The 27,503-nt window shown below is 41.2% G+C and overlaps 1 protein-coding gene across 1 annotated transcript in view; it reads left to right on the top strand.

Annotated features, from left to right (window-relative positions):
• ENTHD1 (ENTH domain containing 1) overlaps positions 1 to 26,675 on the top strand; it is a 96,864-nt gene extending 70,189 nt beyond the window's left edge. The window contains exons 5-6 of the mRNA XM_057743304.1: positions 14,403 to 14,798; positions 26,074 to 26,675. Coding sequence (XP_057599287.1) covers positions 14,403 to 14,798; positions 26,074 to 26,675 — 998 coding nt within the window. The remainder of the gene's footprint in view (positions 1 to 14,402; positions 14,799 to 26,073) is intronic.
• The last annotated feature ends 828 nt before the right edge of the window (positions 26,676 to 27,503 follow it).

The raw sequence follows: 27,503 nt of genomic DNA on the forward strand, positions 1-27,503 counted from the left end.
TAAATTCAGCATACACAGGGTTTCCACTGTGTGTCAGGCACTGTGGCTGGCATGGAGATTTGGCAGTGAGGCGGACAGGCCCTGTCTGCCCTCAAGGAGCTTCTGTTCTGGTGAAGGTGACCAGCAGTGAACAAATAAGATAATTATAGAGTGTAACACGTGCTGTGAAGGAAATAAACAGGCAGCTTCAGTGAAGCGATGATGGGAGTCTTAACTTTAGTTAGGGTCATCGGAGAAAGCCTCTGTGAAGAGATGATAGGTTGGAAGATGAGGATGAAGACCTGGAAAGGAGCATTCCAAGCAGAGGGAACAGCAAGTTCAAAGGCCCCGGGGTGGGGAAATGCTGGTTAGCTTGCTCCTAGAACTGTGAAGAGGCCAGTGAGGCCAGGATGGAGCAAATGAGGGGAGGGTGGTATGAAAGGAAGTTAGAGAAAGGTGTGCAGGAGCCAAGTCACGCAGGACTATGTATGTCATGGGGAGTTTGGAACTGAATTCTGAGCACAAAGGGAGTATTTGAAGCAGAAAAAGGGTATCATCTGATTTATATTTATTTAAATGTAAACCAGGGGGAAATGCATTATGGGGAGAAGCAAAAGCAGAAAGACCAACGCTGAAGCTTTGTAAACTGTCCAGGTGACCGTGGCTGAGGGTGGAGGCAGTGGCTGTGGAGAAAAGTGGGCAGATTTGGCATGTATTTTAGAGTTCAGCCCTCAGGATCTCCTGATGGTTGGCTGTCAGCGTGAGGAAAAGGATGGAAACAAAGATAATTGCTAGTTCTCTGCCTTTGGGAAGCAAAAATGTGATGGAGCCATGAACTGAGGAGGGGAGGCTGGGCGAGAACAGGTTTGGGGATATGTTAAGAGTTGCATTTTGGATATGTTATGCTTCAGGTGCCTATGAGACATCCATTGAAAGTTCTGCATTTGTTCTAGAAATATTGAATATCAGTATACCAAAATAACTGAATTTGAACTTAGACGATTGTTTTTCTTGCTTCTTTAATCAGTCCCTCTTTCCTTGAGACACCTAATTAAAGATTCTAACTGTGCTTTCTGGATGGAGGTTATGTTTGCTGTGCATTTCAGAGATCTGAGAATTTTATTACTATTTTTAAAAGCACAACAAACCTTGGATGTAGGTCATCATCAAACATGCCCGATCCCTTAATAAAACTCAGAGAGAAATTGAGTAGTTCATCTTTTTGCCCTTTTTGTTGATCACAGTCCAGCATGTCCAACATATTCAAGCTACAGCTTCATTTCCCTGAAGTTAGCAGTTTTAACAAAATGGAAATAGTGGTGCTTGAATTTTCCTCTTCATGTTACTACCGTCTGTAAATAGGGTATGGGCACTTTAGAGGATTGGGTGAAGTGGATAGTGAATGACCTAGTTTCTGATAGGTTGATTCGGATTCCTGCAAATGTTCTTTTTTCCTCTCTAAAGATTTTAGTGTGTGCAAGTGCGTGCGTGTGCACACATGTGTGTGATATGACAGCACTATTGCACTGCAAATGTCCTCTGAAAGTGCCTTAGAGTTTTGTAGCAGGTGTTTCTTTTGAACCAGCATGCAGTGTGGCCTTGAGACAAGTTAAGCAAAGGACTACAGCAGTTATAAATCTTGATAGCTCAGTTGTGGTTCATGCCAAGGTCAAATGTTTTGAATACATGTGGATTTAAAAAGGAGGTATTTGACTCAATGAATTCAGAAAAGAAAAACCCAGAAAAGAGTGCCTAATACTTTAATAATAATAGTTACCAATCCTTTGCTACCTATAAACTTGGGGAAAGATTGATTATTCAGAAATATTCAATCACTAAATTGTGATAGTTCTATGATAATCATATTTTAACTCATCTCTACCCCTACTGTGTGGGCTCTAGTCGTCTGTTACCTGCATGATTAGAATACCTTTGTCAGTGATCTTTTTGCCTAAATCTCACTCCTGTGTATCTACCACATAACCTCCACAGCCGTCTGTGTAACACACAAATCCTCAAAACAGCCTTTAATGGCTTTTCATTATCTACAGGGTAAAAACTATACTCCTGACTTACTTCAGTTTCAGCAGTATGGTGGACTAGACACTCTGTTAGTTGAAGGTCCTTCTGCAACTAACAAACAAACAAAACCCCTAGATTCTGGAATAAAAGATACCTTTTAATGCATTGTTGGATTCATGGGAGCTAAAGGAGATCTCTAAGGGCAGAACAGAACAGAAACAAAATAAACCAAAAAAAACCCAAGAACTGAAAGCTGATTCGAGCAGGGAGCTGAGAGTTTAAGGGAATCAAACAGTTTTCCCTGAAGGCAATTGCTGATATCAGCAGCCACAATCAGAAAACTAAGGCTTGAGCAAGGGAGGAAGCGAAGCCTTGGACGTCAGGTGAAGCGGAGTGAGGGAAGGGGCTAAAGTGGCTCAAGGTCTGTAGTCCTGGCTCCTGACAAAGTATGAAATGTTTAAGAAAAAAAGATGAAATCAATAAGGGACAGATGACTAGACAGATTTGGAAAATAACCAAACAAAACTTTCAAAAAGGAAAAATCAAAGTGTTTCAAAGTAAAAACTCACTGGATGTGGATGGATTAAACAATAGATCAGATAAAACTGACATGAGAATTACTGAATTGGAGTGTGTATTAGAAGATGGTCTACAGAATACAGTAAAGAGGACAAGAAGATGGAAAATATTAAAGAAAACTTGAGACACAAATGATAAATGAAGTTTAATATAGCCAATTAGAGTCCCCGAGGGAGAGATTATATATGTAGAAATAGAGGCAATGTTTTTTAAGATGATGGGAGATAATTTTTCCAGAACTGATGAAAGACATGAATCCAAAGATACAGGAAGCATACTGTATACCAAATAGGATAAATAACTTTAAAATTTTTCAAACTCTCATATCATAGTGTACCTGCGGAACACCAAATAAAGAGAGAAAGGCAAATTATGAAAGAATAACAAAGCAGACTTCTCAACAGCAACATTAGAAGCCAGACGACAGGGAATATCTTCTCTGTTCTCCAAGAAAATATCTGTCAACCTAAAGTGTGTAATCGTTTAGGAAAAAAAGTGAAATAAAGTCCTTTTCAAAAAAAAAAAAAAGAAAAAAAAGACACTTCAAATAAACAAAAACTGAGTTTACAAACCACAGACCCCCAGTAAAGGAACTTGTAAACATACATTTTGGGAAAAGGAAATGATTCCAAAAGGAAAATCTGAGATCTAAGAAGGAATGGGGAACAAAGAAACGGGTAAACATATATAGGTCACTCTAAAAAATATCATTTAAAAAAATAATTTTAACGTTTAATTTGTGGTGTTAGAAAAAGAACTGAAATGCTAGATGTAACAACAGCATATAATCAAGGAGAGGGGTAAGTTAGAGTTACAGGGTTCGAAAGTCTCTGAATAATGATTCAGGAGGTGGGTTAATATATTAACTTTGGACTCTGCCAGGCTATGTATGTGTATTCAGATATTAAAATGGACACTTTTGGACTCTTTTTTGCTTTAGGAACTAATAATAAAATAGATAATCGTATACCAAATCCATATGTGGAAATTTTTAAAGGAAGTGGATGAAAACCAACTCTGTGACTCTTGAGCACCGCCTCCCGCACCGCCCCCCCCCCCCCCCACACACACACACACACACAGAGTTTGGAACGTTATAAGGGGACAGTGTGGTGGAAGAGGAAGAATCTGGCGAAGAACTGTCTTGGGAGGGAGCTATTGCCGATGCCATGAGTCTCTACACAACCCTCTTTTGGGGGAGCAGTGAAGAGGCTGCTACTTGCTAAGCCCAACCCCAGTGAGAGAGGCTCTGAAATACGTTCCCTGGAATTGGAGAACCGGTGCCTGACTCATACCTAGAGTTGCAGCCAGGATCCGCCCCTGGCCCAGAGAGAGATGCTGACCGGTAGCGTTGGCGGTGAAGCCGCTGAGGCCTGGTGAATCGGTTTTGGCCTGTGCCCTGTAGCAGATCGGAGCGAGGGCTGCCCACGTGGGGGTCATGCAGGGCAGAGAGCCATCGCGGTCATCTTGGGCCCTGTCCAGTAGGGCTGCCTGGAAGGCGGAAAGACCTCAGCAGAAAGAGGCTGCAAGTCTGTGAGGACAGCCTCTCAAACAGCCAGCTGGAGTAGAGACGCATCCAGCCCAGACCTTAGAGTCATCCCTGGCTTATTTCTTTCTCTTATATCCACTCTACCACCAAAATATAGCTGGAGTCCGGTCACCTCCATGGCTCGTCCTGGTCCTGCCCTTTATGGCTAAAGTGATTTATTGCAGGCGTCTCCTAACTCGTGGCCCTGCTCCTCCCCTCACCCCATGGCCTTTCTTCACAAAAAAACCAAAGTGATGTTATAAAAAAGAAGTCATATCGTATCATTCCTTTGCTTCAGAACCTTCCAGGGGCTTCTCATCTCACCCAAGGACACCTCCAATTGTCTTCCTCTCCCTCCCCTCTACCCGCTGAGATGCCTGAGACCCCTCAGTGTCCCTGGGGCCTGTCAAGCACCCTCCTGCCTCTGGGTCTCTACAGGGATGCTTCCCTCCGACTGGAACACTCTGGCCTCCACTAGTCCACATGCTTTTCTCTCTCACCTCTTTCAGTTTTCTGCTCAGATGTCACCTTAACAGTGAGGCCTCCCCTCCCCCCCACCAGCCTGCTCATTCCTAGCTCTCTCTGTACCCCTTCACTGTTTCGTGGTCTGCCGTAGAATTTACCACCGTCTAACTTACTCTATATAAGTACTATATATAATCGTTCATTTCTTCTTCCCTCACTATAATGTGAGCTCCCAGAGGACAAAGACTTTTTGTTTCTGTTCACTGTTGTATTTTTAGTACCTAGAAGAGTGCGTGACACATTGCCTAATAAATGTCTTCGGAATGAATGAAGGTATGAAATGAAGGATGCGGAGGGAGGACACACTAATCAATCTTTAACGCCACAGAGAAGTTGTGTGACGTAAGGACTGAAAAATGTCCATTGGGTTCAGCAATTAAGAGGCCAGCGCTAGCCTCCCAGAGGGCCACTTCGGGTGAGAGAGGTAGGAATGGAAGCCAGAGTACAGCGTTTTGAGGAACGAAGTGAACAGGAAAAAAGGAAGTGAATTCTCTGGGGGACAAAAAGAATCATTTTTCAGTGTATTTGGGTGAGGGGAGCAGGAGGAAGATTCAACAACAACCAGAGAGGCCCAGAGAAGAAGTATTTACAGTAGGAGAGACTGGGCACCTCTGAACTGAGAGGAGAAAGTAATAAAAAAAGAAGTTGAGGACAAGAAAGAGAGGAAGTGACTTGTGTGGGCATCTTGTGACACGGATGGCAGGACAGGCCGAGTGGGTGTGGGAGGCAAGGGCTGAGGGAAGGCGTGGGGCTGGTTGTGGACGCAGTTCAGCAGGAGAGTGGACAGGTGAGAGGCTGAAGCGGAGCAGTTTAAAGTTTCCCTTTTGTTGATGAATAAGGGAGAAGATCATCTTCTAAAGCAAGAGAGAGAAGGTCGCATTGACAGGGGTGCTTGAGGAGAGCAGTGACGGTTTAGAACTGTCTTTGAGGGAAACAGGAGGGCAAGCAGAAGGGCCTGTGGGCGTTCCTGAGGACCAGGCGGCTTGCAGACCATGGGTTTACAGTGTGACTTTTCTCTCAGTCAGCTGGCAGAGGAGAGGAGGAGGGGATTCTAACATGTCAGACCTGAGGTGCTAGATTGAAAGCCTGTGGGGCTGTGGGAGCAGGGGTGGGGGGGGACCAGCAGGGACGTGCGTGTTTGGAATAAGCCAAACTGGACCCAGATGGCCCACATTCGGTGGTGGGGGCTCCCCAGGGTACACTCATACTCACCCCACAAGAGAGCCAGCGTTTGGGTACCTGCCATACAGAAGGCATGGGTGGCCATCCTAGCCAAAGATGCAACAACCATCAACAGATATGTGACCACAACGGGGGCCAGATGAGGAAGAGACAGACACTTGTCCCTTATACACACACACAAACACACACACACATCCCCACCTCTGGTCTGATACCTGAGAGGAGCTGAGTTCAGAGGAGGGAGCTTTGTTCCTTAAGTCAACCTCCAGAAGACAGAAGGGAAAGAAAAGTAAAAGCGGCCAGAGCAAAAGCACGGAGGTGGGACAGCACCGGGTGTGCTGGGGAATCTTTCACGTACTTAAGGATGACTGAGGGGGACTTCCCTGGTGGCACAGTGGTTAAGACTCTGCGCTCCCAATGCAGGGGGCCCAGGTTTGATCCCTGGTCAGGGAACTAGATCCCACATGCATGCCGCATGGAACAAAGAGTTCTCCTGCCACAACTAAGGAGCCTGCCTGCTGCAACTAAGACCCAGCGCAACCAAATGAATGTTTAAAAAAAAAAACAAGAATCACTGACACATAATGGGACGGGTAACTGGAGACTGGAAGGAGAGTTAGAACCCTGGTTAGATGGAATGTAGACCCTCTCACTCCTCACATCTGTATTGTCTTTCTCTCTGATCTCTGTGCTGTGTTTTTGAATGATTTCTTTGTACCTATCTTCCAGTTCTCAATTTTCTCTTCAACTGGAATTAATCTGCTGCTTAAATCAACCAGTTATATTTAAAATTTCAGTTATTTTATTTTTCATTTTTAGAAGTCTACTTTGATCTTTGTCAGATCTACTTGGTTTTATTTTTATAATCTCTCATTTCTTGCTCATGTTTTCAAGCTTTTATTTCTTTAAACAATTAAATATATCCGTGGTTATTTTATCTTCTGTGTTTTGTAATTCCAATGAATTAACAATGTATAAAGGCTTTGCTGGTCTAATTCTGCTGGCTTTTGTATTTTCAGAAACATTAATAGATAAATTACAGTGTAGTGCTGTAAGTCATATTATTAAAATGTAAGCTATGGGTGAACTAGGTGAAGGGGATTAAGAGGTACAAACCTCCAGTTATAAAATAAATAAGCTATGAGGAGGTAATATACAACATAAGGAACATTGTGATAATTTTATATGGAGACAAGTGGTTATTAGACTTGTCATGGTGGTCATTTCATAATGTGTGCAAATGTCAAGTCACTATGTACTACACCTGAAACTCACATAATATTGTATATCAACTATATTTCAATTAAAAAATGTAGGTATATATAAGCAGAGAGCTATAAGAACAAGTACCATCCCCCTCTGCCTAGGAGAAGAGAAATGATACCTGTCATCTTAGGTATTCAGTGAGATGTTTTCCAAAGGGACATGTATTATGTAATACGTGAAGCTTTAATAGGTGAGGTTTTTTTGTGTGTGCTTGTTTTGAGTAACAGAGTACTCATGTTTCATGAGAAATAACACTTCATTTGAATTCACAATTTAAATGATATTTAAAGGTTTGTTGCAGTGTTGCAGACTTACGCATGATTTTTATAGTGTTGAGGTAAAGAAGCTTATTATTGGTCTGTACATCGAATGGGGAAAATGTTTGAGAATTGTAGTTCCTCATCTTATTGTCATCTTTCCACGGCACACCAGGTCTCTTGGTCTCAAATACAAGAGCCAGTGAGCACAGAGGGCGCGAGTCGTGCCTGTGGTCTGTGAATACAGAAATTTCTGGTGGGTAGAGAGAGTGCTGGTGTGTTCAGTACTGCTTCGGTCAGGGCCATGGCAGGGACTCCCTCTTAACGCCACTCCTTTATTAGACTGTCCCAAAGTGACAATGCCTGTTTCCTGGGACTTCCCTTCCAGGTATTAAGACACTGTGCTCTCAATGCAGGGGGCACTGGTTTGCTCCCTGGTCGGGGAGCTAAGATCCAGCATGCTGCACGATGTGGGCGAGAAAACCCAAAAAACAAAGAAACAAACAAACAAAAGACACCTGTTCACTATATTCGTTTACTGTGGGCCGGGTACCGTTTCAAACATTTCGTATATTGAATTCAGGTCAGAATTAAAACTCTGATCCAATTTAGCTTACTATTTTACTCTCCTAGAGTCACCTGTAGGGTTTTATTGTCATTACAAGGACTGGTCGAATGGTACAGACACTGGTGCCTTCAGGCACCTGCCCATCTTAGTCAGCCTGGTGTAAGCTCTGTAGCACGTGGAGACCTTAGCATGTCAGAGAGCAGATCCATCTAAACTCCAGCCTAAAAGACAGAAAACATCCACATAGGTAATGATCACCAGCTTCCCGAAGACGTCTCCAGCTTCAGTTTTGATAGCAATAATCTATTGACGGAAATTAAGATTTTTATTATTGGTGGAAACATAACTATGGTGTAAAATTTAATAATGAACATCCTGTACCTATTTTATAATCCATTCATTACGATCCATTTTCATGGCCTGAAAGCCTTCAGCTGTCCCACTTGAAGATTTTTAAAGAAATGCACCTTTAAATGTGTCCATATCTCTGTTTTTCTATGAGAAGCTAAACAGTTAACTCAAGTTTATATCAAAAGAAATAGTAAATATACTTGGCATATTTCATAGCTGTAATTTCCAAATAAATTTTCTTACTTAATATTTGGATATAATTTATACTACAGTTAAATACAATGATATATGATAAAAAATTCTCAGAACCTACAACTGTGTATATATACACCCCCACACACATATACGTACACACACTTAACATAGATCACAGGGAGAGTATAGTGATTCTAACTTATGATTATTTGGGGCTTTATGTATATATTGTAAGGTAAACATATTAATATTTTTCAAGCCAAACATGTTATTTAACTTTCACATTAAATATTCATTTTAAATTAATGGCTTGTCTACTTTAAACTAATATATTAATGAGCAATTCAAATCACCCTTCTGTGTTAATAATTCATAACCATGGCCTCTTAGCAAAATGGCCTCATTATCTTCAGGTCCTATTTCCTGTGATTAACATAATTACTAAAGTAGACGCTCCTTCGTTACACAGTTTTAAACTCCAAAAAGGCATATTTGGGCATCTATCTTTTGTCATGCTTGCCAGCTCTCGGCTCTGTAGCCGTAATTGGATACTGTGTATCAGCCCAATAGGAGAATTGATCACAGCAATAGCTCTGTTGGAATATAACACCCATTATTAGATTCACAATATAATAGAATACAAAATAATTTGCAATGGTTATAGTACCTGAAGCAAGGCAAAGGAGTTACTGAAAAATGAAAGAGTTACCGGTATGGGAATGTTCCTGTCTGTAGGCAAAGTCTCTCAATTCAGAATTAAATCTGATGTTCTTTTTAAAAATGATTTCATCATCGCCTCCAAACTAGCAAAAACATTTTCAGTACCTTCGGCAGCAGAGCTATTTCTCTTTTGTCCTTAGGCTCAAAGCATGGAGGTGTGTTGTTGGTTGATTTTTTTTTCCCTTGCTTCAGGCGTTTTGGTGATAGTCTGAATTTAAATTTGCTGTCTGATGTCTTACATAGGGAATAAGCTTCTTCCTAAAGGTAACTATCAAGAATATCCCAACCAGCTTTAATATGACTGACATTTCACGGTCCTGTTTTGCATTAATCAAGTATATTAGCAGGTGTAAAACACTGTACAATAAAGAAACTGGGTACAGTCTCATAGTTTAATACTGGGCTTCCCATCCAGGAGTCTGCTGGATAGATGCTTCAGAATAATGCTTTTTGACATTCAGGTTTAAATTGAAAGAAAATGAGAAACCAGGTAAAGCAAGCCAACCAAATTAATTCCCTCTATACTCCTCTCTGCCTTTTCAGTGAAATTCAGAGAAATTCTCTCCCAGAGGAAGTTGGGAAGCCCTCATGAAACAATCCCTTTAGTGTTTGCAGAGTATCCCTTTATGTGCTTTGTGTTCAAACATAAAAAGACAGATCTTTTGCTGTTCTCCATCAAATCCCCACAAGTTGTCCTGGGCTTCAGAAAATTTTCCAGAAATGCTGTTCATTCTTTATATGAATCCAAGAAAAATATCTCCCCCACACTGCTTCCTGGGAGATGACAAACCGGCACAGATACACAGACCAACTGTGTACTTAACTCTGTTCCCCTTTACAAGGGCCCACATCCCTAAAGGCAGCCCCAGGGACAAATGGCCTGATCTCAAGGTCATCTTCAGTCACTTCACAGTTACACACTGTGACGACAACTGTAGGTAAAGGAGTACTTGGTGCAGCTGGCTCCTACCACACTCTTTAGTCCTTCTTTTACTCTAATGAAAAGAGCATTGATTTAGAATTCAGGAATCTGGATTCTGAATTCTACCCTTAATCATTGTGTGATCCTGGCAAGTCACCTGATCTATGGAAGTCTCAGGTTCTCCTGTATATCACGAAGTGACTGAATTAGAACGTCCTCTAAGACTTCTCTTGCCCTACAGTCACATTTCTTTTAATGACTAGATCTTCCAGATAGTGACTCCTTGAACAAACATTTATCAAGTGACTGGTACTCTGCTGGCCACTTACAGGTTGAGCAAGTTGAACAAGACGTGTGCCCTGTGCGGGTGTGCAGCCTCTAGGGCTGCCAGAGCTGGCAGCAAGCTCTACCAAGTCGTCAACAGCAGATTTGTTTATTGCTGATACCAGAGCTTCGTGCTTGCCACATACGAAGACAATAAATATTTGCCAAATGAATGAAGAATATTTGAAGTAATAAATGAAAGTAAGAATATTCACATTGTATTATGCAACAGCAAAGAAAACAGGGGTTCATTTTAACTTGGAGGATATGGAAAAGATTTCACAAAGGAGGTAGTATTTGAATTGAGTTTAGACGAGTGAAGCAGTTTTTGATAGAGGAGGGTGAGGATATTCTAAACTGAGGGAAGACCGAGATCAAGACCAGAGAGACGTGAAAGCGTATGTCCGCCTGTGGCCATCACCCTGGAAGCGGGAATCAGGTATAAAGAGGGAGGAGAGCACTTCAGGCAGAAGGAACAGCGTGGGTGAAGACTCGGTGCCTGGAAGGAGGGTGGTAAATGTGAAGAGCTGGGAGGCGTGAAGCACGACAGAATCATACGGTTTTAGGAAAGGTAGTACAAAGCGAGACAAGAGAGGTAAACGGGGACTGATTTCTGAAGAGCCTTGTACACCATGATCAGATTTGCAGTTTGCAAAGGTCGCTGTGGCTGTGCTGTGCAGAATGGACCGAGGGGACAGGGCGGGGAGACCTCTCAGAGGCTGTGGTAGGAATGGTGCTCCCAAATAACCTGTGTGACGGGGACACTGATGGTCATGTTAATAGAGGTAACACAAGCACCCAAGGATGAGGAGGCTGGAGGGTAATGAGACCCCCCCAGTGCAGAGGGATGGGTATGTATTTAGGGCTAGAACTCCACAGAAGTCTGAGCTGAGAATTAAAATGTATGAATTACTTGCCTACAGGTGATAGGTCTCGTCCTCCTTTAAGGACAGTAATAGGTGATGTTGCCCTGGGATATTGCAGAGACAAAAGAGAAAGGGGCCAAGGGTAGACTTGTCTACATTTTAGAGGAAGCAGAGCCGGGGAAGAACATTGAAAAGATTGCTTAGCGAGATGGAGGAGCGCCAGCAGAGTTCAGCTGAAGCCCCCACAGAGGAAAGAGTTTCAAGGAGTGTCTTGAGGTTTCAATTTCCTTCTTCCTCATCACTCCTGCCTGTCAATCACGGGGTCCCCCAGCCCTTTCTCTCCAGATTTCACTGCTCCTCTCTGCCACACAATTTGCTCCAGTAACGCCAAATCGCTTGTATCTGCCCGCTTTTCCCCGCACCACACTGTCTGTAGCCTTCATTGCTTTGCCGAGTTTGTCCCATCTACTTGGACACGCTTCCCATCTTTCCCATCTTGGTTGACTTTTTCTCCTCCTTTCAGCTAGGCTCAGACACTACCTCTTTGACTTCCTTGAACCTCTTTGTACCTTCAAGCCTCACACAGTGCCTGAATGTGTAGTTTCTTGGTACTTGTTTTGGTATTAAATTAACCTTAGGATCTGAATTTATCTGGTCTCCTGATTGCTTTTCCATTCTCTCCCAGCTCTAGAGCATTTAATTTAAAGATAAAGCAGTAATTTACCTAAAGCCTTGTATCAGCCAGAATCCAGTAAAGAGACAAAACAGTGCACCAGTTATGGTTCTGGCAGCTTTACTGAGATATAATTATCATACAATAAATGTAAATATTCGAAGTGTATGATTTGATAAGTTTTGACACATGTATACCCATGAAAGGGCAACCACAATATAGATAATATCCATCATCCCCCAAAGGCTCCTTGCGCCCTTGGTAATCCTTCCCTCCTGCCCTTCCCTGCCTTGTCCCTTCCCTGTTCCTATGTAACCACTAATCTACTTCCTGTCTTATGGATTTTTCTTTAATTTTCTAAAATTTATATAAATGGAATCGTACGGTAGGTACTTTTTTTGTTGGCTTATTTCACTTGGCCTAATTATTTTGAAGTTGCGTGCATCAGTAGTTCACTCATTTTTATTGCTGAGCAGTATTTCATTGTATGGGTGTACCATATTCTGTTTATCCACTCCACTGTTGAGAGACATTTGGATTGTTTTCAGATTTTATCTGTCACGAATAAATCTGCCATAAACATTCATGAAGAAGTCTTGGGACTTCCCTGGTGGTCCGGTGGTTGAGGCTCCGCACTTCCAATGCAGAGGGCATGGGCTCGATCCCTGGTCAGGGAACTAAGATCCCACATTCCACATGGTGCAGCCAAAAAATTAAAAACAAAACAACCAAACAAAGAAACAAAAAAATTCATGAAGAAATCTTTGTGAGGACTTACCCTTTGTTTTCTCTTGGCAAATACCTAGGAGTGGACTGGCTGGGTCTGCCAAACTGTTTCCCAAAGCAACTGCACCCTTTTACATTCCCCCAGCCATGTGTGTTACTCTAACCAGGTCCTGTGAATGACGAGGTCTCCCACTGGCTCGTGTGTTTTGTTTTGTTTTAATTAATTAATTAATTTATTTATTTATTTATTTTATTGGCTGTGTTGGGTCTTTGTTGCTGCACACGGGCTTTCTCTAGTTGCAGCGAGTGGGGGCTACTCTTCCTTGTGGTGCGCAGGCTTCTCATTGCAGTGGCCTCTCTTGTTGCAGAGCAGAGGCTCCAGGCGCATGGGCTTCAGTAGTTGTGGCACATGGGCTCAATAGTTGCGGCTCACGGGCTCTAGAGCGCAGGCTCAGTAGTTGTGGCACACGGGCTTAGTTGCTCCACGGCATGTGGTATCTTCCTGGGGCAGGGATCGAACCCACGTCCCCTGCATTGGCAGGCGGATTCTTACCCACTGCGCCACCTAGGAAGTCCGGCTCATGTGTTTTTAAATCTCCAAATATTGGGGAGTTCTTTTAATCGGTATTTTATTATTTATTTCTAATTCAATTCCACCAGCCAGGGAAGTTGATATAAGATTTCAAGCTTTTAAAGTCTATTGAGACTTGTTCTATGGCTCAGTGTATAGTCTATCTTAGTAAACACACCATGTGTGATTGCACACTTACCAAAACCCTGTACTCTGCAGTGGTTAGGTGTGGCACTTTATAGATGTTAAGTCAATATAGTTGATAGTGTTGTTTATGTCTTCTGTATGCTGATTTGTGTATTCTGTCAATTACTGAGAGAGGGGTATCAAAATCGCCAACTGATTTGGTTGGATTTATGTAATTCTCTCTTTATCAGTTTTTTACATTAATTAGTTTATTTATTTACTGGCTGCATTGAGTCTTCATTGCTGTGCGTGGGATTTCTCTAGTTGTGGCAAGCAGGGGCTATTCTTCATTGTGGTGCCTGGACTCCTCATTGTTGTGGCTTCTCTTATTGCGGAGCATGGGCTCTAGGCACGTGGGCTTCAGTAGTTGCGGCACAAGGGCTCAATAGTTGTGGCGCACGGGCTTAGTTGCTCCGTGGCATGTGGGATGTTCCTGGGGCAGGGATCGAACCCGTGTCCCCTGCATTGGCAGGCGGATTCTCAACCACTGCGCCATCTAGGAAGCCCCTGTCATTTTTTTTTATTTCAGGGGAAAAAGGCTTTTTTTTTGCAGCTGGGGGTTCTGTAAGGCTAGACTAGTATGATGTGGCATATTTTCTCTAGTTTATCTTGTAAGAGATGAAAGTTTGAAGGTACTAAAAATACAGTGGTTTCAGAGACAGGTAAGTGGGTGAAGGGAGAAATATTTAAAGACAAGTTATTTGAAGCTTTCTTTGCCTTGGTTTCAGTGAGGAGAGAGAGAGAGAGAGAGAGAAGATGGTCACCAAATGACTAGTGCATCAATTATAGCTTAGGTATACTTTAAATAGACAGAATAGAAACATAGTAAGAAATTAGAAATGACTAAATAGGAGAGAATTCTGTTATGGTACAAAAAAATCCAATTATTAAAAGTGCAATAAATTTGAAAGAGTATTTTCAGTTTTATTTTTTGTTTACGGCTCTTATTTGTTACTTTACAGATACTATGCCTGTTCCCCCGGAAAAAAGCCCATCTCTGCAGACAAATGTGAGTTTGGACAAGAAAGCAGACAGTACCATTACAAGTACTGTAATAGAAAACCCTTTGCAGACATCTCTAGAAAAGCAGCCAGCTGCAAAAAGTTTTGAAACGTTGACAACTTTACCAGCATTTTGTCCATCTAGTAAAGAAGAGTTCATCAACCCTAATTTAAGGATATCAAAGTCGGATTCTACTTTCTATAACCAGGCCTCTGTGGAGACACTCTACGTCTCTCCCTCATTCAAAACATTTGACCCAGTGAAAGAGACTATAATCAGTAAGGACCATCAGAAACCAGCACAGTCTGGCCTGGTTCAGATGGAGGATGAAAACCTCAAGACCTTAACTACATGGGGTGAGTCCACAGAAAACAAAAAGCCTCTTCGAAGTACTCTTCTTTTACTTTTCTCTGCTTCTTGTCTCCTGTTTTTGTTCCTTCCTTTTATTCTCCATCCACTGGTATTAAGAGAGGTACTTCTGAGCTGGGAAAGTGCCCCTTTTATTAAAGGGCTAGTAGCAGTTCATCATTGTGGGTTACAAGTGCTTGATTGAAGCACAAGTTCTGAACAATTTTGCTACAGAACAAATTAGAACTAGCATTGAATAAGAGCTTCCTGTTAAACATTTAGGCTCCTTATTAAAAAAACTATATGAAAAAAACATGTAGTGTGTACATTGGTGTATATACACGCACATACCCATCTATATATGTGTGTGTGTATGTATATATATGTGTGAGTGCGTGAGAGTGTGTGTGTGTGTGTGTGTGTATACACACACAAAAGGGAACACATGCATATATGCGTGTGTGTTTTTCCTTTTTTAAAAGAGCTGTGTACTGATTACAAAAAATGGGTGGAGAATCTCTTCCCTTTTCTGTCTTACATTAAGAGGGTTGCAGTATTCTTTAGACTGGATGATAAAGGATAAAGCCCGTTGAGGTTCTGGGTGGTTGGCCATCAGATATTAAATCTTACATTTTTATAATTATGCTTTCTTCTGTAAAGTTAATTAGGAAAAGAATAACTTGTTTGCTGGTACATTTTTCAAAGACTAAGCAGTTTAGTGGTTCTTATGCATAATAATGCTTACTAACTCATATAAAGTTTTTAATATAAATCTTTTAAACTGCCTCAAATTCAGGTCGGAAGTACAATATAAATACAAACAATGGAAGCCAAAAGGTTGAGGTTAAAGAAATTTACCTTGGTGCTAGTAAGGTCAGTGAATAACAAAAGACTCTTCTTACTGCTCTTTCCAGAATCATCTTCAATTGAGTAGCCTAAAAATAAGACTAATTCTTAGTTTTGTCACCAAATTAATTTTTCTGCTGAGACTGCTGGTGGGGAACCCAATTAGTACTGGTTATGCTGGCCATATTAGCTTATGTGCATGGCCATCCCCCGGGAAGTTGTTATTTTGGTTCATTTCTTTCACAAATACCACAAAAAGGAAATGGAAAATAATTTTTGCTTGTGTACCAAGTACATTTAATTTTAGACGCTAGCAAGAAGTCCTCTAAAACTAGTTAACAAGGAGGACTTCTGCTCCTACTTAAATGAAGTGGATAGCATCAGTCTAATCCTCCACCAAAAATACTGGTTAAAGCTGGAAAACTAATTATTAGACGTCATTGTAAAACAATCAAGGTAGAAAACACACGATGGGTCAGGATCCTAGGAAAAAGGATTGTGATATTGTGATGTAATAAGGAATATATATTTGGTCTTCATTGCTGGTTCCTGGCACAGAGTTCCTAAAATGCTTGTGATTTCCTGGGTGATAGGAGAGAGAGGAGCATCTTCTGTTATTCATAATAAGCCATTTCGACCCCACCCCTGACCTGTGGGGTGAGGAGAGCAGATGCATGTTGAGTTCATCATCAGGGGTCAATGATTTGATCAGTCATGCCTACGTATTGGAGCCTCTATAAAAACCCTAAACAATGGGGTTTAGAGTGCTTCCAGGCTGGGGAACACATAAAGGTCTTGGGAGGATGGCACGCCCGGAGAAGGCATGGCAGCTCTGTGCCCCTTCCCCATACCTTGCCCTATGCATTTCTTCCATCTGGCTGTTCCTTTATAATAAACCAGTGATAGTAAGTAGAGCACGTTTCTGAGTTTTGTGAACCATTCTAGCAAATTATCAAACCCAAGGAGGGGACCATGGGATCCTTCAATTTATAGCCAACACATCAGAAATAGAGGAGGCTTGGACTTGCAATTGGTATCTGAACTGGGGGGCGGTCTTGAGAGATTAAGCCCCTGATCTCTGGGGTCTGCACTAACTCTGGGTAGTTAGTGTCAGAATTGAGTTAAATTGTAAGACACCCAATTGGGTGTCCACGGAGCACTGGAGAAATCCTTCATGTGGAAGACCCACACGTTTGGTGTTAGAAGTGATGTGAGGAGAGTAGGAACCTAGTTTATGTTTAGTTGGTCCCACAGTGACCTCAGTTTTCCCCGCTTGCATCATTTGCCTGTTAGCAGAGCAGGATGATAGAAGCTGAGGGAAAATTAGAGGCCTCGGCTTTCCACTGTCTCACTGAGCTTGGGAGGCAGGATTGGAGTTTGGGGCTTCCAAGGTGTCAGGGACTCAGGGGGCCAATATTCCAGAGGGGAGGGAACCACAGAGAAAAAGTCCACAGGTCTTTGTGTAATTTCTTACTGTTACATGTGTCTGTTGCTAGACTGCTCATGTTCTGGATAAGATGCCGAGAAACTAAATGGGCCGAGGCCAGTGAGCTAATCAGAGATTCTGATAATCCTGTGATGCTAAGAGATAGAGGCTGGTGTTCAGGATATGCTGAATTGTAGGGGCTCTGGTAAATACTCCGTGCTTTCAGCTGGGCCCTCTAACAGGCTACACCCTAAGCATCAGAAGTACACTCTAGAAGTAAGGCCAAGCCAGAAATAGACAGCCCTCCCGAATGCTGAAACCCAGCTTCACCTAGAGCAAAGTGTCTGGAAGACAATGAAATCCTTTCTTGAGAGCTGCTACAATTTTTCATGCATAATGTTTGGCAGTCAACAAAAAATTACCAGCCACACCAGGAAATGAACAAATGACCAGGAATACAGGAGAAAACAGACAGCAGAAAGAGACTTACAAGTAATCTAGATACCGAAGTTCTAAGATAGGTACTTTAAAATAATTACAATTAATATAATCAAGAAAACAGAAGAAAAGATGGGGAATTTCATCAGAATAGGATACTACTATCTATTAAAAAAAAAAAGAACCAAGTGAATTCCTGAATTTCAAAGCTGAAAAATATAGTAACTGAAATTAAGACCTTGAAGGTACTGTTCAGTTCACATGGCCTGAGGTGTCAAAAGAGAGAGTTCAGCATTGGCAGAGAAGCTGGAAAGTTATGAGGGAATCCCTGAAAGGGAGGGAGCCTCAGAAGGAGTCTCATATTCCATGTATAAACTCTGCCCAAATCCTTAACTGACTGCTAAACCATATGTTTAGGGGAAGACCTCAGGGAATCATGGAAACAAACAAACAAACAAAAGATGAGCACTGGAAATTATAAACATGTGGGTAAATATAAAATAGTATATTTTTTATTTTTAAATCTAATTTCAAAAGTAACATATGACTGTTTAAAGCAAAAAAATTTAATACTGCATTTTGGGTTTTAAAACATATGTAAATGTAATTACATCACAACGTAGCACAGAGAATGGCTGAATTGCATAGTTGTTAATGGTACAGGTTCTGGAGTCAGACCGCCCGGGTTCATAATCTCAGCTCAGCCACTAATTGTGTGACCTCAGGCAGGGCCCTTGACCTCTCTGCATGTCAGTATCTCCATCTACGGGACAGAAGTCATGATGGCACTGCCACACGGATACAGGGGCTGTTGTAGGAAAGGACGCGAGGTGAGAGACAGGAGACAAGAGCTGTTGGGCGAGGTAGGGAGAGAGAGATCCCGAGATGGAGCGTGACGTGGGGAAGGCGGACTAGAATCTAGACCAGAGAGTCACCTTATGCTATGGGCCCGTGAGGAAGGAGGAGAAAGGCTGTACATAGATGTGAGGGAAGGGTTTTGTTGTTTTTAATAAGTTAATAATTTAAATGTATTGCGCCTTCGTGGGCCACACTGTGTGTGTCATGGCCTCAGTATCTTATTGTCTGAGGTCACCTGCCAAGCCTGAGGGTTTGGAGCGGTAAAAGGGTTAGACTGGAAGAGATTTAGAACAGCCACTCTAGAGGACGGAAGAGGGAGCTGAGGAGACACTGAGAAGACAGAGGAGCAGTAATGTGTAGTGGTCCAGGTCTGCAGGCACCTGTGCTTTTCTCCTGTAGTGCTGAGCTTCCCCGGGAAAGGAATGAAAAAGGTAGATATTTAAACTGAAATAGGATTAGGACAGAGATTGGTGAACTGCAGCCTCCGGGCCAAATCTGGCCCACAGCCTGTTCTTATAAATAAAGTTTTATTGGAAAATAGCCACACTACTCAGCTTACATATTGTCTTTGGCTGCTGTTGTGCTATATCAGCAGAGCTGAGTAGTTCAAACAGACTGTATGTATCACAAAGCCTAAAAGATTTACTATCTGGTCTTTATAAAAGGTTTGCTGACTCCTGAATTAGGAATTAGTAGCAGGTAAGACAGAAGACATGTCAGCAAGTGGGTAGCAAGAGAATGGCTAAAGTGATGGATCCTGGGATGCTACACTGGACAAGAAAGGAGCCAAAACCAGGAGAGTATCGATAGAGAGAGAAAATAGAAGGGTCCTTGCATCTATTGTCTCAACAAGGCCAAAGTGTAGATATATTAAAAGGAATGTGAAAGGAATCTAAAAGGCTGGAAAGAATTGAGAAGAAAAGTAATCTTGGAAAACAAGATTTCAGATTAGGGCAGTTGTGAGTGATGACATGTTCCAGGGAATACACAGAGGAATGGCTGAAGGTCATTGTGCTTGAGGAATTCAAGAAACGATGAGTCTAGGATGGATGGCTAGTCTCCATGGATACTGGATGATGGAGGATAAAGAAGATAGTATCTATTTTCTGGTTTTCTTTTAAGAAGTGTTTGTTTACATGAAGGGCCTGGGTCTGCTTTTATAAACTCTTTGGAGATAATGAGCTGGGCAAATTAAAAAATACTTGCACACTCATATTTTAGTGGTTCGCAGATGTCAGGGAGGCTATCTAAGGCAGCCACCTAATACACTTCAATATCTTTACTGAATGAGAGGCTCGGATTTGCTGCAGCGACCTCCTTTGAACTTTTGATGCTAAATAACTCTTTTCCTAGAACAACCCATTCCTTCTGCTGTTCTTTTTATTTATCTCGGGCTCAAACTATTGTTTTAGGTCGTTACTTTATCGTGCACATTAGAAAGAAGAAGGAACTAGTAGGTACTTAGAAGCCAGATCTGGTGGCTGGCAGTTTTCGTTTATAGTGTGATAAGCCACAGTTAGGGTAAGTGTGTTAGACGCACTGGATTTTACTTTCTGATTTGGGGGAGGAAAAAATCGATACTTTCTCATGTTGGGATAGCAGTGACCATTCTCACTGGCTTTGTCCTTTCTGTCTCATCGGTTCCATTTTTTACTCTGAATTTCAGCAGTAGTTGTTCTTTGTAGCTGTCGTTCAGTTCACCTTTGCTGGGGAAAGAAACCAAACGTGACACACACACAAAAGACCCATTAACCATGCCTTTTTCTTTTCGGCTATAAAAGCCTCAGAGCTAGAACAATTAACAATTTCCCGAAGAAATGAGAAAAATGACAGAAAACAGTTCTGCAAGCCGTCTCTAAGTTCTGCTAACTCTGAGCTACTGGTCAGGCTGATTCAGAAGCACCGCACAGAGCAGAGCACTGAAGGGAGAGGGGAGTCTTATCACGGGCCTGGGAAATCACAGCCCAGGTGCTCTCTGCCCCCCAGACGTGGCCCTGGCGGCTCTTCCAGCTGTGCAGCTCCTGCCTGCTTTCGTGCAGACAAAAGAAACACTGATTTTGATTTCTTAAATTTAGTCAACTAACTTTATACTTCATAGGTAAGTGAGAAAACCTCTTTAATCCAATAATCCAATTTTTCCAATAAAAATGTAGCATAAGTGATTTATAATCACTTAAAATAAGAGGCAGACTTATTAGCATTTCTCTCCAGCCCTGAATTACTCCTAAATCTGGTTCTTTTATGTAGCTTATTTATAATAATGACATTAAAAATAAAATTTCAAATATGACGTTTAAAAAAAATTGAGATCTAATTCATGTACCATAAAATGCACCCTTTCAAAAACGGACAATTTAGTGGTTTTCAGTATATTCTCGGAGTTGTACAGCTGTCGCTATTGATTCCAGAACATTCCCAGCACCCTCAAAAGTCCTGTACACGTGAGCAGTCACTCCCAGTCCCCCTCACCCCAGCCCCTGGCAACCACTATCTACTTTCTGTCTCTCTGGATTTGCCTGTTCTGAACGTTTCATATGATGGAGTCATGCAGTATGTGGCCTCTGTGACTGATTTCTTTCACTGAACATCATGTTTTCAAGGTTTATCTCACGTTGTAGCATAAATCAGTACTTCATTCCCTTTTATGGCTGAATAATATTCCAATGTACAGTTAAACACATCTTACTTATCCCTTCATCAGTGGATGGACATTTGGGTTGTTTCCATTTTTTGGCCGTTATGAAGATTTTTGTAAATGTTTCGTTTTTTGAACCACAGAACAAAATCAGAATAGTTTAATTCATGTGTGTAGGTAACTTGACAGCCATTATATATCCACAAGGAAGACTGAAAGAGATGAATTGGAGAACGAAAAAAAAAATCCCTCTGTTGTACAGTGAACTGTTTAGTTGACCAAAGACCTGCTGCTAGCAAGAAAATTTACATTTATCGCTAAAGAGAATTTTTAAATATTTCCAGAAGTGTATTTGTCATCTTATTTTTGCAGCCCAGTACTTCCAAATGCTTTTTAAGTTTAAAACTGTACTATAGAAATGAACAGATCCAATGTTATTCATGGGCATAAGAAGTTAGAGGTAACACATCAGTATTTGGAATAATTTTGTCAGTGCTATCTCCAAGCAAGTGCAGTGTCAATTAGCATGCATATATCACACAATGAGATTTTTAAATTCAGCCATTTACTGCAGCTTATTTGCAATATTTGCTGCATTTCAGCTCTGGGGGGTAGAGTGTATGAAGAGGATGCTTGTTAACAAATAACTTCCGTAGTAAGCCAGAGAAGGGTCACTAAACAGTCAGGGAGATGCACCCTGAAGTGCAGTGTGCAGTTTCTGGTACAGCTGCGGCGTGTTTGGAAACAAAAGTAAATTGGCGTGCAGCAATTAGAGATGAAGTGGGTTTTTATGAGCAAAAGCATCATGTAGCCTACGAATCAAAGCTGTAAACAGTGAGAAACTCTTCACTCAGCAGTTGTAGCTGAAAAGCAGAGGAAAGGTGGGCTTCCAGTAAAAGGCAGTGATTCTTAAACCTGAGCATGCTGCAGAAACACCTGCAGGCTTGTTAAAATTCCATTTTCTGAGGCCAACCCCTCCCCCCAAGTGTCTGATTCAGTTGGTCCAGGGTGGGGCCCAAGAACTTCATCTCTAACGAATTCCCAGGTGATGCTGCTGCTGCTGGTTCAGGAACCACACTTTGAGAAACACTAGCACATAAAGTTGAATACCAGATGTCTATCACATCATACATGTGTGACTAGCATAACTGTGTTCTCTTTACATATATAAGATAACATTGTATTAATATTTGACTCAAATATTATTTTCCTTCTGGCCTTCTTAAATGTTCCTTATGAAATCATTCTTTCTGACTAGACTGAACTATTTCTAGAATAGTTTCTTAGTACTCTAACATAGGTGTTTTGGATCCTCGGATCTTAGAATCTCACCAAGGATACGGAGTTCTGTCACATGATGCGTTGATCTTGCATGAAACATTCCTGCCAAACGGTCCTTCAGGCTGTGCGTGAGGTTCCATGAGTGTCAAGAAACTTGCCACTTCCCAGAGCAGCTCATTTCATGTGTGGAAACCATGACTATTAAAAAGCTTTCTTTTTTAAATTGGGCTGAAATCTCTTTTTCTGTTACTTTCACCTGTTAACCCCAGTTCCAACTTGTGCACAATATGAGGAATGGAAGATAAATATTACAAAGATTTTGTGACTATTTTCAAATGACTAAATATAGCCTCTTACCCTTTGTCCTCCTATCCCTTTTTGCATATCCATCAACCATTCCGTATGGAGATATGTAAAGAAGGGTTGCCATATTCCTTCACCATCCTGGTTGCCTGCCTTCTCAATTTTATACCCAGAATTTAACATAATTCTATAATAAAGTAAAAATAATTCTAATATAGTAGAATGGTGTGGACATAGAGCTTAGAGGGTTAGATTCTATGCTTTAACATCAGAGACTTGAATTTGAGTCTCATCTCTGCCCCTTTTTAGCTTCGTGATCTTGGGAAAGTTTCTTTGCCTCTTTGAGATTCCTTTGCCTCATGTTTTAAATGGCGTTATAAAGCCTACCCCACATGTTGCTATTGGAGTGTGGCGCTAAATAAAGACAATTAGAAAATAGCTATTTGAAAAGCAATTTAAATCCTTAGACTGTTCCTCCTTGCCAAACAGATAAACAATTGCCCTGAATATCCACCCACTCTCACAACCTCTGGCAGAAGTCTGGAGATTTGTTTTCTGGAAAAGGTGGATGGAGGGTCTCTGAAATGAAAGATGCTAGGTAGAGTTGAGTGTGCAGGTTCTATAACAACCACTACAGAATTAAATGACCATATGCAAACCAAATGCTGAATGCTGAGAACCCTGTCCCCTTTCCCTGCTAGACTCCTGGCACACTGGGTGCCAGATCTTTACCTTCTAGGCAGGAGAGAGAAACTATTCTTACAAGAATGATTAACCCTCAGAGGAAAGAACCGAAGATATTGACATTAGCGGTTCCTCAACAAATGACCCACTCAAATGACTATCCACTGAAGCTCAATGTTGACAAGTCCCACACTTACACTCAGAGCTTCCAATCAACTTTGTAATTCTTCATTCTTAATCATAAGCAGACAGCAAGGTGTACCTGACATCTGAAAGAAACTTCTAACATGGAACATTGAAACAAGGGTTAAGAGAATACGTTACACCCATGAAACAAGAACAGGGTGTTACAAAAAGAATTTCTGAGACCCCCAAAAATAGCTCTTGGAAGTTAGAAATATAATAGCAGAAATTAACAACTCATTGGTAGGATTGAAAGCTAAAGTTGACAAAACTCTCTAGAAGTAGAGCACAAAGACAAAGGTGGGGAAGATGGGAGAGGAAATTAAGAAGATTAGAGGACTAGTCCAGGACATCTAACATCTGAATAAGAGAATGTCCAGAGAAAGAATACAGAGAGAACACAGAGGAGAAAATAAATTATTAAAGCAGTAAAGAAAATTTTCTAAAGCTGAAGGAAATGAGTTCCTGATGAAAAGTCCGTTGACTTTCAGTTGACCTCAGTGAATGAAAAAAGACACCCTTCGGGCACACACAGAAGCCTCCAAACATGGGGGACAAAGAGGAAATTGTATGCAACTTCAGAGATAAAATCGGTTGCACACGGTTAGTTACAATGAATGCAAAGGCTCCCACTCCAGAGCAACAATGCTAGAAGCACAAAGACAGTGGAATTTTGCCTTCACAATTCTGAAAGAAAGGATTTCTGACCCAGACTTTTTTACCTAACCAAACTATCATTAAGCCTAAAAGTAGAACACGGACATTTTTAGACACACGAGTTCTCAAAATTTTACTTCTCGTGCATCCTTTTTCAACGAACTACTGGAGAACGAACTACTCCAGCATGTGAGTAGACCAAGAAAGAGAAAGACCTGAGATATAGAAAACAGGAGGATGGCAAAGGGACATGTCAGGTGACAGCTGGGAGTGCAGCTCAGAGTGTCGCAGTGTGACTCAGGACACGAATATGCTGAGGCTTTCGTCATTGACATGCCCATTACCACATACCCTCTTTTTAATCCAAGGATAGAGTGTCTGGATGAGCCTGACCTAGATTCTTAAGTGTGCTTGTCCTGTCTTGCCTGTGTGTTAGTGAAGTTCCTACTTTCCTTTTCGTGTCCTGCTGCTGTATATGCTGAGCATATGCTTTTCACCTCCCAAAAGTTTTGTGATTGGAATTCTTTCCTGAGAACTAGAGATAGGCCTCAGAGAGCTCTGAAGCAGAAAATAGAAGCTACCTGCCCTGGCCACATTTTTCACAGGAAGTCCAATTTAGTTTAGAAGGACATGAATATGTAAGATAAATAAAATTAATATAGAAAGATAAGTGCTAATTGGTAAGCATTCATTCCCCTTTTCTATGACTTATAGTGAATAAGTTTTGGTTTTTTGTTCTTTGGTTTTTTTTTGCCCAGAGTTAGTTGCAAAGACTTTAGCACTGGAATGTGCCAATTTTTAGCATCCAAGACATAAATGAATGTAAATAGACATTCCAAGGAGACAAGAAAAAGTTCTGTGCCCAAGAACGTTTGGAAAACATTTAAATAAATGCAGGTGGCCCTTGAACAACGTGGGTTTGAACTGCATAGGTCTACTTATACATGATTTTTTTCAATAAACACGTAGTACATTACTACAGAATTTGAGATTGATTGAATCCACTGATTCAGAACCTCGGATACGGAGCGCAAACTGCAAAGTTATACAGGGATTTTGGAATGTGCGGAGGGCCGGCCCCCCTAACCCCCATGTTGCTCAAGGGTCAAGTATACTGTTAATTTCTCAGACCTTAAATGCACTAACGGACATTGTTGATCTCCTAATGGGAGGCACAATATGCAATCGGCCAGTCTTATTTGCCTTCGAAGCCCTGTTCTCACAAAACATCTTTTTACATCTTAAGGAACAGTGCTCCCCAGAACAGTTTGGGAAATAATAATTCAGAATGAAGTGTGAAAGAAGGAATTTAATATGATTTTGCCTGAAGGGAAGTTAAAAATATTGTCATATCTTTAATTTTATAGAAAATAAGTTTAGGATGCTTTTTATTTTACTTATAGTTTCTTGGTGAAAAAAGTAATTATATATATATGTGCTGAAGTGTTCTGGATCTCAGATGAGTTGGATTAGTCTTAACTATATTTGACCATTGAGAGAAAGTGATTAGTTTTATAACTTTGGAGTACTTGTAGTTGGTTGTTCATTTTGCCATAATTTTCTCTGTAGAAAAAAGAATATCTGAAGGAATCTAAGTTACAGGTTTCGCAGACTTTCTACTTTAAATGTCAACTTAAAATGCTGGCAGTGAGTAGAATAGGGTGTAATACTGTACGTTTCTGCTCTCTCTGATAAGTGTTGTGTAAAAATATATTGGGCAAGGTTTGCGAGTCGAGATGCATATTGATATTTCTATTTTAGTTTCATTTCCATGGTATTATTGACATATAATACATCTTTTCTCTGTTTCCTGCTTTGCATTTATTTGGGCTTATTATGACTATTTAGCATATAAAATTCTAAGTAATTTATTTGTGTTGAGACCAGATAGGATTTTACATTGTAAAATTATTTTAGCTATTACTGTCATTTGTATGTTGCCTAATCTTTGTCTCTCATTTATACGTTTTAGTTTCAGCTGCCTCTGAGGGAACAGCCTCCTTTTCTACTTTATCCGTGTCATCTCCCGACTCAGCCTCTCCAGAGAAGTCTGTTCCTCTCTTACCCTCAATTTTGGCCGGACCTTCCTTCTGGACTTTGTCCCATCAACAATCTTCTGCCTCTGTTAAAGATGAAGATAAGACAGACATGGTTCATCACCCTTTTGCTCCTAGGGGCCCACTGTCCTCTGACGAAGAGGAGAATGACAACCTCAACCTGCTGGAAATTCTTCCAGACAACTCTGGTTCTGCCACAGAGAAGACAGCTCCTATCTCTAGCAGTAATTGGGTAGCGTTTTCCACCCAAAATGTAGACCATTTCACCTCTATGTCCTGTTCTAGTTTTCAGGCAACCAAAGACCTGCCTAGAGAGCCTGAAGCAAACAATTCCACTAACGTCCTTCTAGGGGAGGTAAAAAATGCAATAGTCAAATTACACGAAGATCTGAGCATGGTGATACGAGAACTTAATGTCATCAACAGCCATCTGGTAAGCTTGAGTGGGAATAGTCCACAAATAAGCAAGTCTTTGCAGCTTCCCCGGTGTTCTGAGGGGGGCTCAGATCGAGTCTAACAATCTCAGTAGCCATTTTTTTATAGAACTCATGCAGTGTCGCTTCCCAAAGACTAAGAAGTTAACCTTTTAAAGATTCTCATTACTATGGCCAAAATAGGGTGATGGTTTGATTTTTCCTTGTCAGGTTTACTAAACAAGTATATTTCAAACCGATAAATTCATTTGGGTGGTTTAGTTTTTACAGAGAAAAAGAATCACCTTTGATAATATTTTCAGGTGTAGCTATTAGTTCATTTGCAACTGAAGAGAATTTCATTCTTCCGTGCTCTGTACTTTACCTCAAAATACACTAAGCAGTAGTGAAAGTTGTGGCAAGACTTCAAACTGCAGGTGGCTATTCTAGAGCTTTTGGATAACTTGGCAGTAAGAAGCTCTGCATTTTCCACCTGTATGGAGCTTCGTTGTCAACAAGCCTTTGCCTTGACTTAGCAGAACTGAGTCTGGGGTGTACATTTCACATGTTCTCATGTCAAGTTTCAGGTTCTGCAAACCAAGGGCCAGAAATCTTTCCCTTCTTGCGGATGCCACAGTTGGTTGAGAGTTAAATTGAGACAAGTGGGACGTGGAGCAGGTGGATTTCTTTTGCTGTTGTTGTTAATGTATATTGCAAAGTGAATTTAAATGTGTACCATTTTTCTTGTATTTTGGAAAATAAATTTGGTATTTTTCATCTTATATGTATATGTATCTTTTTAATTCAAGACAGCCTTTCAAGTAGAAATGTCTCAGTTATTTATGGGGAAAATGGTCTGGTTTTGAGATTACAGACCATCATTTCTCAATCCTGCTGCAGATTAGAGTCACCAGAGGACTTCCCTGGTGGTC

This window comes from Hippopotamus amphibius, chromosome 7 (genome assembly GCF_030028045.1).
Source record: "Hippopotamus amphibius kiboko isolate mHipAmp2 chromosome 7, mHipAmp2.hap2, whole genome shotgun sequence".
Lineage (NCBI taxonomy): Eukaryota > Metazoa > Chordata > Mammalia > Artiodactyla > Hippopotamidae > Hippopotamus > Hippopotamus amphibius.